We start from the raw sequence: 12,987 nt of genomic DNA, 5'->3' as shown, positions 1-12,987 counted from the left end.
CCAAGCTGACAATGCCCAGACCCAACAGCTGTACACTGCAGGGTGCAAGGAGCCCAGCCTTGCAGGTTGGCCACCAGACTGCCCCAGCACCCAGCACCCTCTCCCATCCTCCAAGACCCCCCCAGAGACAGGACTGGAAGGGCAGCTACCCCATCTTCTGACAAGAGTTCTGAATAGTTCGCACTGCTGCTGGAGCCCCCAGTACTGACTGGCCAGAACAAGTTCTCCTGACCCCATGGTCACTCCTAAAGGAAGGCCCCACCCTGCTCCCAAGGCAGCAGCTGTCAGGTGCAGCCCAAGTCAGGGAGGGAAGACCCCACTGAGCCCCTGCACAGGTTCCCCCAAGGCTGGGACCAGGTGTAGGCCAGCACAACCCCCATGTTGGGACGGCGAGAAGGGGGCCTATGCTGGTGGTTGGGGTCCTATAGGCACTGGGAGGGGACTAGTGCTCATTTTCAGCTAGTTCACTTAGGAGGGGAGAGGCCAGGGCAGAGGGTCATCAGTGGAACCCGGCAGCAGGACTGGAACCCAAGCCGTGGTTTTGGTGAGCCTCTGATGGGCCTTAGTTCCCATCTATAACATGGAGGTGAGGCCACTGTTGGATGGGTCAGTTACCGTGGGCACAAAGTAGGCACCTCATAAGGGTAACGATGACCACAAAAAGAAAAAGCACTGTCTCCCTGGCTCCCCCAGTTCAGGACGTGTGTTCCTGACTGACTCAGGACAGGTCCTGGAGGGCTGCGGGGTGACCCGCCAGCAGTGTGGAGCCAGCAGAACGTGCTCCTGCCCTTCCCTGGAGGATCACAGCGAGAGGGGCTCACAAGACAAACTCTTTCAGACCACGCTTGTGTAAAAAAGCTTTTATTTTAATAAGTAAAAATGGCTAAGCTTCCAAAAGTTCTTAAATAGGATACAGAGAGAAGAAAACTTGAAGAGGCCAGTGGGCAAGGAGAGCACCTGGTGCCAGGCAGACAGGGGGCAACAGACTCCCCTGCCCGTGGCCTCCTCTGCCAGCCATAAATACAGCCCAGCCAAGGCCAGGAAGGGCCGTGCTCCACGCACACCAGGGAACACTATGTACACGCCCAGCTACGGGGGCCCCTCCTTGGAGGAAAGTGGCAGATAGGGCAGACCCTCAGTGCCCACCAACCACCCTAGTTCTCATGGTTCCTGTGTCTTCCTGGAGGTTCCTCAGCCCGCCCACAGAGGAGGGGGCTGCCCTGCCCTGCACAAACACTCCTGCCCTCCCCACGAGGGCCCAGCTCTTTGATAGCCCAGGCCTGCCCTTCCAGCCCACGCTATCTGCACCCAGAGAGCCACAGCCAGGAGACACTGTTTCCTTCTGAACATGTTTCTCCTCTCTGAGGAGAGACAGGGCAGAAGAGGAGCCTCCACTCTTGCCTCCGCCTCCTGGGGTCCCAGTGCTGCAGCAGGAGCAGGCCAGCAAGTCCTCGGGACCCAGCTCCAGGCCCGGCACGGTGGGCCCGTCCTTCACACAGGCACCGGCCTAGACTTCCCTGCAGGTGGGGGAGGGGGGCTCATCAGCACTGGGATTGTCAGTTTCTCATCCATTCACCCTGGCCAGCAGCCAATGGCAGAAGCTGCCAAGAGTGGGAGGGAGCCCAGAAGAAGCACAGAGACAAGCAGGCAGCAGCAGGACAAACCCAGCGCTGAGCAGCTGAACTCCCCAGCACAGCCCTGCACCCCAAGGTGGGCAGGTGGGTGGCAGGCAGATAGCCCTGGGCCGCTGGCCCCACACTCACCTAGAGACTCTGCAGCCCCAGCCGTCAGGCTGAAATCAAAGTGACAGGCATCTCACTGGTGGGCTGGCCTCAGGCCAGGACCCCACAGGACCCTGCTGCCCCTGCCCCTTTGGACTTAAGGACTAGCCGGTCCCTTCTGTGAGTGGGGCCAAGCAGGTGGCTGGAGCCCAGCCAGCCCACCCTTGGAGAATCATCTGCCCCAGCAAGGAGGTTGGAGGGCTGGGCTCCTCCTTACACTACCCTCTCCAGGGGCCTTAGATTTCCCATCTGTAAAATGGACACAGCACTGTCTGTGCTGAGTACTTCCTAGGGGCACAGGAGGTTGTGAAACAGGTTCTGGAGAAGTTATATATACTTTTTAAAAGGAAGAGAAGAAAAAGCCCATCCAAGTAAGGGCAGCCTGATTGCTCTGATTGTCCCATGGTGAAGACCCCCACCCCAGGCCCACTCCCTACAGGCTCACCTGAGGGCTGCAGCTTCCTCCGGATGGAGCCAGGGCGGCTACTGGTCCCAGAGCTGGGGGCTGAATGGGCACGTGCTGTGGGCTGTGGCGTCTGGCAAGCTGGTTCCCACTGTGAGCAGGGAAGGGAAGGTGGTTGGGGGCTGTGGCTGCCCTGGCTCCCCCACCCATGCTTCCCTCCATTCCCGTTCCCTAGCCGCCTGAAACTCAGTGTCCTCATCTGCAAAATGGGCATGATGATACCCCCGCATCATGGAGTTATTGCAAGAATTAGAGAAAATATGTGTAAAAAAGTTACTGCTGAGCACCTGCTGGGTGCAAGGCCTGCAAACCACACTCAACCAGCTGACCACCTCCTGCCCCAACCACCACCACACACACACACAGGTACAGCAGAGGACAAGAAATAATAATTGGACTAAAGAGTCTACTGGGTTTGGGTTCAAGTTCTGGCTCTGGGTCCCTCAGGTAGCTTCTCCTTCCCCAATACTCCAGGCTGTCCCTGCTCCCAGCCCTCCCTCCTACCCATGACCCAGTAGTCTCTAACCCAGTACCAGTTTAGGACAGGCCTGTGGCCATCCCTGTACCTCTAGATGCTCCTGGCTTGACCAGGACCCAAGCTCTGCCCGGCGTGACCCAGGACCCAGCTCCACAGAGCGCACCCTCTCAGCAAACTTGAGGGAATAGAGCGTCTCACTGGTGTTCTTCTCCACGGGGGACACCTAGGGGACATAAAAGCTCACTTCACACCCGAGCCTCCACAGAACTGGAAGGGGCAGCATGGTCACCAGAGGGAGCTCACAGCCAGGGGACTCTAGGTTTCCTGGAGAATAGAGAAGCCAGAGGGTAATCAAAGTAGCAGAAATGGCACAGTCACAGGTATAGAGGAGGGGCTTGTGAGGTCTACAGGGAGCATGTGGCCAGGTCTGGGTAGGGGATCAGGGGGGCACATGTCACTGACTATGGAGCTGCTGAGACAAGGGTCCCTTGCCAGCAACGCCTGGGGTTCCTGGATCTCCGTGCTACCTCACCACCTAGGACCCTCACCTGTACCACCATGAGGGTCTTGCTGTCACCACTAAGTGAGTCCTGCAGTAGGTAGGTGAGCTTGGAGTTGCGGAAGGGCACATGGCCCTGGCGGGAACGCAGAGCAGCAATGACATCCCCCAAGGCCGACAGTGACTTGTTGATGTGCTGCGCCTCCCGCAGGCGGTTGCCCTCGGCCCCCGACTTGCCCACGCGCTCTGAGCCAGCCAGGTCCACCAGGTTCAGCTTCCCTGCAGGGAGGGCACCAGGCAGATCAAGGCTGCCCCAGCAGGTACCCCAAGGGTCTTCAGGCCAGGCGCCTGTCACCTTCACTCACCCGTGGTGCGGAGGCCCGTGCTGCCATCCACGCCGCGCACCGTCACAATGAGCAGGGCGTGCGAGCGGGAGCTGTGCTCGTTCAGGTTGGTGAACTCCGTCGTGCGGTTGGTGTGGCCGAACTCAAACACCTGGGGGTGAGCGGGTGGGCAAGGTTTAGAGTGAGGTCTTCGGGAATCATCCTGTCCCTCTGAGCACTCTCTGTTTTAGATGAGGAAACTGAGGCCCAGAGAGGCGTGGGGACTTGCCTGAGGTTGCACACTCAGGACATGGCAGGAGCTGCATTCGCACCCGGTCTGACCCGCTCCAGAGCAGCTCTGCTTGGGGTCGGGGGTCCCCCAGCAGCCCCAGCCCCTGCCCCTGTGGCCCCACACCTTGTTGATGTCATCCACACTCCGCACTTGGAACTCGGTCAGCCCCGGCACGTAGAGCTGCCCACTGCCGTCTGGGCACAGCCGGATCTCCAGCTTCTCCTGAGGCTCTTTCCCCAGCAGGTCCCTGGAGGGGCAGATGGGACAGTCACTCCCTCCTCCCACTTCTGGCCTCGCTTGCCCTGCACCCGGCCCCCAGCCTGGAATGTTCCCTCAATCCATCACACCTTTAAGAAGCCTTCTCCGATCTTTGGGCTAAGCTTGTCTCTCCTCCAGCTCCTCTCCTGCACTCAGCTAAAGAGGTGGAGGCCTGAGTGTCCCCCAGAAGTCCTGTGGGTGGTGCTGCGCCTGCCTCTGCCCAATGCACTGGGCCCCCATGGGCCAGCCCCACCGCCCACTCTCACTTACCACAACCTGGTACAGCCCACAGGGAGGGGAAAAGGTTCCAGCGTCTGGGCCTCCCAGGCAGGCTCAGAGAGCCCCTCCTTCCCTTAGGACCACTCAACCCCCTGGGACTACCCAACTCCCCTGGGCTGAGTCAGGACTTATAGTCGGTCCCTAGACTCCCTTGAAATAACCCCACTTCCCATCCCTCAAGGCTCCAGCACTGCCCCTGAGGCCTGAGGCCTGGTCTCCATGCCCCAGGCCTCCCACCTGAGGGCCTCGTTGTAGATCTCTGCTGCGCTGACAGTGATGGTGTACTCCCAGTCGGATGCCTTCTCCTGCACCTCAGAGAACAGCAGCTGCAGGGCCCGCTGGTTGATGCCAGGGTTCTCAGGGGTCCCCTGGGGGTGGAAAGAGAGGCCGCAGTGTGCCAGACCTCTCCCCTCACATGGTGTCTGTCACCCCCAACCCCCATGGCTACTCCTCACAGGCGAGCCACCCTGCCTGGAGCTCCCACCTGCATGCTGGCCATAATGCCTTCCACCAGCTACAAGCAACTTACCTCCCTGGGCCTCAGTTTCCCCACCTTTACAATGGCATCACCTGCCAAGACTGCCCTGAGACTTAAAGAGGCCTAGGAGAAGGGCCTGACATAGGCGCCAGATGCCCACCTGGCCCTGCTGGGCCACCTGAGAGTGGGCACTGGAGATGAATTATTTCCCTGCCACTGCCCAGAGGGGGACTCAATGTCAGGGAGGCCATCAGCAGGGCTCTGTGGGTGGTAGAGGCTAGGCATATGCAGAGCAGGAAAGTGCCCCGGCGCCAGATGGGCTGGCAGGCCTTTCTAGAAGGAAATCTGGAGTCCCCATCTGGACCCTTGTGGAGGACCTCAGAAGTCTGGCCCTGGCTTCCCTCTGATGGCTTCTCCCACCACCCTCCACTCCTGCCACAGGGGCCTGCTTGCTAGGGCTCAAGTGCAGCCGGCATGCTCCTAGCTCTTGGTCTCAGCCCTACAGTTCCCTCTGCCTGGAGTGCGCTCCCCAGACAGCTATGGCTGGCTCTGTCACCTCCCCCGGGGGTCTGCTCCAATGCCGCCTCCTTAGGGAGGCTTCCCCCGGTGGCCCCACGCCCCTGCGTCTCCTTCACTGTCAGTTCCTCATCCCTGGATTTATCTTTCTCCCCGGCACCTGACAGGGCGCATACGGACTAATTTTGTCTTCACTGCTGTCTCCCCCACTGCCAGGTTGGCTCCATGGGGGCAGACTCTTTCAGCCACAGCTGTGCCCAGTGCCTGGCACAGTGCCCAACACACCTCAGGCCACAGCAGACAGGCTTGGAGGACACATGCTCCTGGTGGTCCTGGTGGTCACCTCAACTCTAAGCAACCCCAGGACAGGGCTGAGACCCCAGTCCCTTCATCCTCCCCACCTTGCCTGGCCTGCCCCCCACTAACCAGTCTCGCCAATCCCAGAATTGAGGGAACGGCAGTGTCCAGACTGGGAGAGAAGGCTGGCCGGTTAACGATCAGTTGTTTAGAGAGCCATGTTATAACACTAAGGTCAAGGGTTCAGATCCCCATACTGGGCAGCCGCCAAAATAATAATAGTAATAATAATAAAATTTTAAAAACAGATTGGGGGAGAGAGGGCCACCATGGCAGGCTCCCCAGAAGGTGCCTAATGGCCTGACCAGCAGGGCCTGTCCAGCTCTCTCATTCCCCTTGCCCAGATACCTCGACACCGGCCCTCCTCCCCTACCTGGGGAATCCCCCTCAAGAGCCAGGAAATACTGACAAACCCAGGGCACCCCCATGGACCAGTTTTCCATTTCTCTCTATCTGCAGCTGAGATCCTACCTCAGCTCTGTGCCTCCTTCCCGGCCCATGCCACCTGCTCCTGCTCCCCACCACAGCCCACGGAGGGGGCTGGGCATAGCAGGGGGATGAAGCTCTGCCCTGGCCCTAGGAGCCACAGGTAAGAGCTGGGCTCCCCACGACAGCCTTCCTGTGGCTGGGCTCTCCTGCTGCCTCGGGATCTCCTTGAGGGCTGAGACCCCACTTCATTCATCTGGGTATCCCCCTGGTCAGCATGAGGCAGCCATAAGCAGAGAAAGCTCAGTGAATGCATGTGGGTGAAATGAAAGCCCGATCCTGAGAGACGACAGTGGGGCCTGCCCTGGACTCTGACCCCAGGCTGAGATCCCTCTGATGACAGTGTGCTGCCCCTCCCCCAGTCCTGCTGGGACCATGGAAAGTGCTCTTGGGCAAAGTGCCCCCTCTTCAGGCCTGGTGCCTCGGGACTAATACAGGCAAACACAGCCTCTGCTCCTGGGGTGGTTGTGAGGATCACATGAGGCAAAATATGCACTGCAGAAAACCCTGAGACCAGTGAGGGGAGCCCCAGCAGCAGCAAGGGAATGGTCTTCACCCTCTGAACCCCTGCCCCATGGGCACTCACCTCCATGGTGTATGTCTTGCCAGCACCCGTTTGGCCATAGGCGAAGATGCAGACGTTGAAGCCATCGATGCAGGAGGTGATCAGCGCCTGCACCTCCTGGAACACCTGGGAGGGACATGGGATGGAGGGTGGGGAGCTTCCACAGCCACTGGGACCAGGGCCCCAACCAGTTCCAAATCCAGCCACCTCTCCTGACCACACTCTCCTTCAGCAATAATACAGCACATGTTACTGTGGTCAACTGGCTTGCTGACGGGATTCATGTCTAACAAGGCATTCTCGTTGGACATCCATGGGCAACCTGGCTGCCCAGACTGAAGGGAGGACAGGACAGTGAGTATTGCCTGCCAACTCCAGCATAGGGCCCTAGGAGCCCTCCTGCCCTCAAGGGGTGCTTGGCAAAGGAAGGCAGAGGCCGGCATGTGCCTGGCACCTCCTCTGGCTTGGGCCTGCCTGCCAGTGGACAGAGGATAGGGATAAGGGTGATGCCAGATATGGGAACAAAGGGGCCAGGCAAGACAGCCCTGGAAGGTTGGTCCTGGGCAGAGATGGCTGGCCCTGGGCAGGATGCTGAGACCACATGTTTCTCACACACTGAGGCTCAGCCCTGGGGGCCAGGGTGGTGGGGGTATCTGTAGGAAGACCCATGGGGCTGATACAGTAGGGTGCTCCTGGCTGGAGAGGCCTGCCTGGAGGCCAGCCAGGGCCAAGTAGATGTGCAGGGCTGTGAGGGTAGGTGGGGCCATGTGGGCAAACGAGGGTGGGAGGGTAGGAGGAGCCATGTGGGTGGGCAGGGCCATGTGGGTGGGCAGGGCCACAGCCAAGCTGCTGCTGGGATGGGCTGTGCCTGGATCTCTCCTTCCTAGCTGAGGCTTCCCTCCTAGCAACTCCCACGCTCTCTTGGTCCCATGCTTCTCAATCCTGTCCCTGCACTCTTACACTTCTTTCTGTCTAATGCCATCTCCCTCTCTCCATTCCTCTCCCTTTCCCTGCCGATGCCCTCCCTGATACAGCCACACTCACATCCTGCTGTGAGGCCTGTGGGGAGAAGACCTTGTCCAGCTCGAAGGATACTGGTTTGCCCTTGTGCAGCAGGTGGATGATGGAGTCATCATCGGAATCAAAGGTCACAGCATTGGTTGCCTCAGGTCCTTCCCCATCCTCTTTGGTGACTGGCCGGACCCGAGCGATTACCCGGATGTTCCCTGGATTGATTAGGGATAGAGACATGGGCCCAAGCCACGACAAGACCAAACTGCCTCCACTGGTGTCCTGAGCAGCCCAGAAGTCCCTTGCCTTTTAAGCAGATTCCCCCAGGGCAAGCTGTTATCAGTCATTCACACTATAGTATGAATTCACTTAGTACATTTTCTTCCTGAGCAGACCAGTTGAGGGTGGGAGCTTTGCCTTGGGGATGGGGAGGAAAGGTCAGTTGTGGAGCTCGGGCACTGCATCCAGTCTGGGTGAGACACCAATATGGACTTTCTCTTTATCCCATCTGTACATTGAGAGGCTTGTTCTATCATTGTACAACAGCACTGTGAATGCCAGGACAGGGCTTGGGAATCAGATGGGTAAAAAGGACCAGAGAGCAGGTGGACAACTGGCAGCACATCTAATGAGCACAATGAGGCAGCCACAGGGGTGTTTGGTGGCATGAGCTGATCATGCCACCCCCTTATTTCTAGCCTTTCAGTGGGATCCCAATGCTCCTGGAATGAAGAGAAAACACCCCCTACAGCCAGCATAGCCCCACCTTCCCTCCTGCTTCACCTGTCCACTCCAGCTCACTGTCCAGGTCTCAGCTCTAGCTTTGCCTGCTCTCGGAAGGCTACCACACCCTTGTCTGTCCCATACCTGGGGACTCTCAGGGCCTGCCCAGCCCTGGTAATGGGGCAATGTGAGGGTTCTCTAGGTGATTAGCAGTCACTGTCCCTTCTCCCAGCTAAAGTGAACACTGTGAAGGCAGGGACAGTGTCTGTAAGACCACAGCCATATCCTCAGTGTCTGGAATAGCACCTGGCACAGAGTAGGTGCTCACTAGACTTCTGTACAGTGGATGCTGGTGTCTCAACCTCGACCGGGCCCTAGGTCAGAACAAATGGCATTCCAGCCACCCACCACCCAGTGCTTCAATACCACACCCTTCAGCCACCAAGGGCCTAGGGAGCAACTTGTCATGAGAATTGATGTGGGGGTTTCAGAGCTAGATACATCCAAGTTCAAATCCAAGGTAGAACATTTGCTAGCCACATGATTTTGAGCAAGTTCCCTGACTTCTCTGTGCTTCTGTTTCCATATCTACAAAGAGAGGATTGTAATAGCTCTTTAATGACAGGTCTCAGCACCAAAGATGACTGCCAAGCCAGGTCAAGAACCTCTATACTAGCACCCATCCTCAGCCTGCATGACAGTCACCTTTCAGCCGCACGAGCTCGTTGTGGCACTTCTTGCGCAGCTGCAGCTCCCGGCGGTACTTGCGCAGCAGCTCCTGGTTGCTGCTGTTGACCTCCTCGATGGCCTGGCCGATCTGGTGGGGGATGCGCATGCTGTCAGGGCCCAGCTCCTTCAGCCCGACAGGGTGCTCACCGTCTCCCAACCTGGGCTGGGTACTTGACATAAGCTGTCACATGTCAGATTTTTCAATAACCCCTCTGGACAGTTACCATTTCCATTTTACAGCTGAAGAAACTGAACCCCAGAGAGGCTATGCCAGTAGTTCAAGGTTACCCTGCAAACAGTCAGGACTCAGCCTTCACTCCCCAGCACTAGTGCTCGACAACAACATGATTCGGATGGACTCAGATTTCAGCTCTACCCCTGAGTAGCTGAGTAGGCGCTGAGGTAATTGGCTCAATGTCTTTGAGCCTCAATTTTCTCATCTGCAAAATGGGGATAACACCATCATACTCATGAATCTGTTAGATGGTAGGTAAAGATCTCCAAGTTCTATTTGATAGGGAGTAAAAAAGCAAGAGGCAAAACTACACATACAGAATGTTCCCCTTTCTTGGATAAAAGTGTATATACTCACACATATACACCAGGAGGCTTAATCGTGCTCAGAACACCCTGGGCAGAAATGCTGGGAGACACACCACCTTAGGGGAGTGGGGCAGGGTGGCCAAGAGGCCTTCCTTTTCATGTATGCTTTTCTGCAGGATTTGAATTTTCACCATGTCCATGTATTATTGACATAATTTTTTTAAAGGAGAACTATTTTCTATCCCAAAATATATTAGTCTGTGCAGAACTGTCATACAAATTCAAAGAACCAATGACTATAAAAGGTTCAGCATGTGGGAGGTATTTAAGAGACGCTGGCTATTCTTATACTGTACAAGTACAGCTTTAAAAAATTAAATTAAATCTAACATATATAAGGATATATGTATGGGATATACGTTTGATTTAAAGAATCATGGTAAGGGCCGGCCCGTGGCTCACTTGGGAGAGCATGGTGCTGACAACACCAAGTCAAGGGTTAAGATCCCCTTACCGGTCATCTTTAAAAAAAAAGAATCATAGTAAGACAAATATCCAAATACCTGCACCCAACCAGTCTATTATTAAACAGGGCCTGTGAGGGCAGCAGTGAGGGCAGCAGTGGGGGCAGGGGAGGGTAGCTGTTGTCTGGGGGTCTTGTCTGAGTTTTGGAAGAGAGCCCCTGGGTGGATGCTGTGTCTGCCCAAGGGCTCCAGGGCCTGTCTTCAGCCCCAGCCCCAGCCCCACCCCACAACCTGCACTCCCCCCCCAGCCCACCCACTCACCTCAGCCTTGACGCTCCTGAGGGCCTCCTGCAGTAGGAGGGGGAAGCCACGCACCTGCCGCTTGAGCCCATTGTAGTCGTTGGTGAGGGTCCGCAGCGCTGGCTGCAGCGTTAACAGGTTGGTCCGGACACCTGTGGAGACAAGAGGGGTGTGAGGTGGGTGGGTGTGAGGGGCTGTGGCATGGGGCGGCCAGGGCCTAGCCAGTTGACTCACCTGCCAGGTTCTCGTGCACGGCCTTCATCTCCACCTGGGCTCTGGCAAAGGCCTCCTCAATGGCCCGGTTCTTGTCCTCCTCCAATGACTGCATCTCCTCCAGCATCTGCCCGTGTGCCCGCTCCAGCTCTGACTCATACATGGCAATCTGGTGGCCAGGCCAGGAGAAGGCTCAGGGCCATGGGACATGGGAGGGGGAAGGCAGGTACTAGGAAGGAAGCCCCGCCCCTCACCCCGCACACACGTGAACACACGAACACACACACGGAGTAGAGGTGGAATGGGCTTCGCTTTCTCTCCCCACAGGGCTGTGAGCTCTGTGCAGCTACTACCTCTCTACATTAGCCCCAGCACCAACTCGGTCCTGGTACCTACAGGTATACAAGCCACATGCCCCCCGGGTGAGCATTTGTGGGATCATAACAAGAGGAGCAGCAGTGCCTACTGAGCACTGTGTGCTGGGCCTAGGTGAAGAGCCTCTGTGATCATGTCCCTGAGTGCCCACTGCGAAGTGGGTTCTGTGGCCAGATCATGTCACAGATGAGAAAACAGAGAGACAAAACTTGTCCTTGGTCATATGGCCAGCGGGAGAGAAGTGAGTGGGCCCCAGGTCTGTCGGATCCAAATGCTTAACCGCTGCACTGTCTGAAGGCCTGCCTCTGGCTTCCGCCTGGCGTGCACCCCAATGGCCTGCGTACCTGTGCCCGGAGCTGTGCAGTCAGCTGATGCGAGCTCTGCAGCTGCTGCTCCATCTCCTTCAGCACCTGCCTCTGCATGGCTACCTGCTCCTGCAGGTGCTGGTTCCGGGCCTGGCACTCACTGAGGGCCTGCTTGGTCTTAGACGACTCCACCTCCACTGTCTTGATGATATACTACAAAGTAAGGGAGGGATGGGCACATGGAGGGGCGTGACCTCACCAGGGCCCTAAGACACAGCTGGCCATGGGAGCGGACCCTCAAGAACATCCCACTAAGAGCCTCCAGAAAAAACTAGAGGAGCCTTGAGGTCCTAGCACTCCAGAATGCTGCAGGGCGTCCTGGAATCTTCTCATCTTAATGAGAGCCTACTGTGAGCCTGGCTGTGGCCCAGCATGGGCACAGAACCGACAAGAAGGGAAAAGACAAGGGCAGAATCTAGGGGCTACATCACATCTGTGCCAGGCATGCAGTGGGTGCCTCAGCATTGATCACTGCATCCCTTCTCTGTGCTGGCCCTGGACAGCAGGAAGGGAAAGGGCAAGACCGAGCGTGGAACTGGAATGATATTTCAACCACTAACCCCTATTTATGCACCAAGACAAGCCTCCGTTCCATGCCAGTCTTGCCCTGGGTGCCAGAGGCCAAGGGCCGAGGCACAGGTCAGGCTCGCCCAGGGTGCTGCCCGCAGCCGCCTGGCCTGTCGCTCACCTTGACGGGCGGTGACTGGGCCCGCAGGCTGGCAATGGTCTCGTGACTGTCACGCAGGCGCCGGCTGAGCCGCTCCTCCTCCTGTGCCTTCTCAGCCAGGCAATCTTTGAGCCGCAGCTCCACCTCAGCCAGCCGGTCAGTCTTCTGCTGCACCTCCAGGTTCAGCTCTGACAGCATGCCTTTGTTCTCTACCACCTCCAGCTGCAGCTGTGACAGCCTGTCGCGGAGCTGGGCACTCTCCTGCAGATGGTTGGGAGGCACAAGGATGAGTGGGAGGCAGAAAGACAGGCAGGGGTCACTGTTAGGAACAGGGGTCACTGTTGGGAGCCAAGCCCTCCAGGCCCGGCTCACCTGGCTGTGCTTGCAGCCTGGGCAGGGGGTGGCCGGCTTTGCCTGCAGCTCCTGCAGCTCCTGCAGCTCAGCCTCGCAACGCCGCATCTCCTGCCTCAGTCGCTCATTCTCCACCATCAGCAGGTCCCGGTGCTTCTCCAAGTCAGTGCCCCCCTGCGGAGAGCCAGGGACAAGGGGGCGCATATGGCAAGGGGAGGTGGGGAGTGAAAGGAAGAGGGGCAGGCAGAGATAGTGCAGGGCATGGGAGAGAAGAGGAGAGGTGAGGGGAAAGATGGAGAGAGGGAGGAAAAGAAAAGGAAAGGTGAGCAAGGGAGAGAGAAGAGAAAAGGAGAGAAATGGAGAGCAAGACAGAGGAGAGCAGGACAGCGAGAGGGGTGTAAAGCAGGACCTGCCTTCTCCCCATCCCTCATTCTATTTTCCTGAGTGTGAAAGTAACAAGAAAAAGCCGTT

General features: G+C 57.6%; 1 protein-coding gene across 1 annotated transcript in view; it reads right to left on the bottom strand.

Annotated features, from left to right (window-relative positions):
* Positions 1 to 914: 914 nt before the first annotated feature.
* KIFC3 (kinesin family member C3) overlaps positions 915 to 12,987 on the bottom strand; it is a 36,503-nt gene continuing 24,430 nt past the window's right edge. Inside the window, exons 7-22 of the mRNA XM_063110432.1 lie at positions 12,538 to 12,690; positions 12,187 to 12,426; positions 11,478 to 11,651; positions 10,780 to 10,927; positions 10,567 to 10,697; positions 9,215 to 9,326; positions 7,820 to 8,001; positions 6,797 to 6,901; positions 4,611 to 4,741; positions 3,960 to 4,083; positions 3,587 to 3,716; positions 3,271 to 3,500; positions 2,811 to 2,945; positions 2,227 to 2,335; positions 1,764 to 1,792; positions 915 to 1,517 (exon numbers count right to left, since the gene is read on the bottom strand). Of these exons, the coding sequence (XP_062966502.1) occupies positions 1,788 to 1,792; positions 2,227 to 2,335; positions 2,811 to 2,945; positions 3,271 to 3,500; positions 3,587 to 3,716; positions 3,960 to 4,083; positions 4,611 to 4,741; positions 6,797 to 6,901; positions 7,820 to 8,001; positions 9,215 to 9,326; positions 10,567 to 10,697; positions 10,780 to 10,927; positions 11,478 to 11,651; positions 12,187 to 12,426; positions 12,538 to 12,690 (2,109 nt within the window). The 3' untranslated portion in view covers positions 915 to 1,517; positions 1,764 to 1,787. The remainder of the gene's footprint in view (positions 1,518 to 1,763; positions 1,793 to 2,226; positions 2,336 to 2,810; positions 2,946 to 3,270; positions 3,501 to 3,586; positions 3,717 to 3,959; positions 4,084 to 4,610; positions 4,742 to 6,796; positions 6,902 to 7,819; positions 8,002 to 9,214; positions 9,327 to 10,566; positions 10,698 to 10,779; positions 10,928 to 11,477; positions 11,652 to 12,186; positions 12,427 to 12,537; positions 12,691 to 12,987) is intronic.

The sequence above is a fragment of the Cynocephalus volans genome, chromosome 10 (assembly GCF_027409185.1).
Source record: "Cynocephalus volans isolate mCynVol1 chromosome 10, mCynVol1.pri, whole genome shotgun sequence".
Classification (NCBI taxonomy): Eukaryota; Metazoa; Chordata; class Mammalia; order Dermoptera; family Cynocephalidae; genus Cynocephalus; species Cynocephalus volans.
The sequence above is the reverse complement of the archived record's forward strand: the minus strand, read 5'-3'. Positions and strand labels throughout refer to the sequence as shown.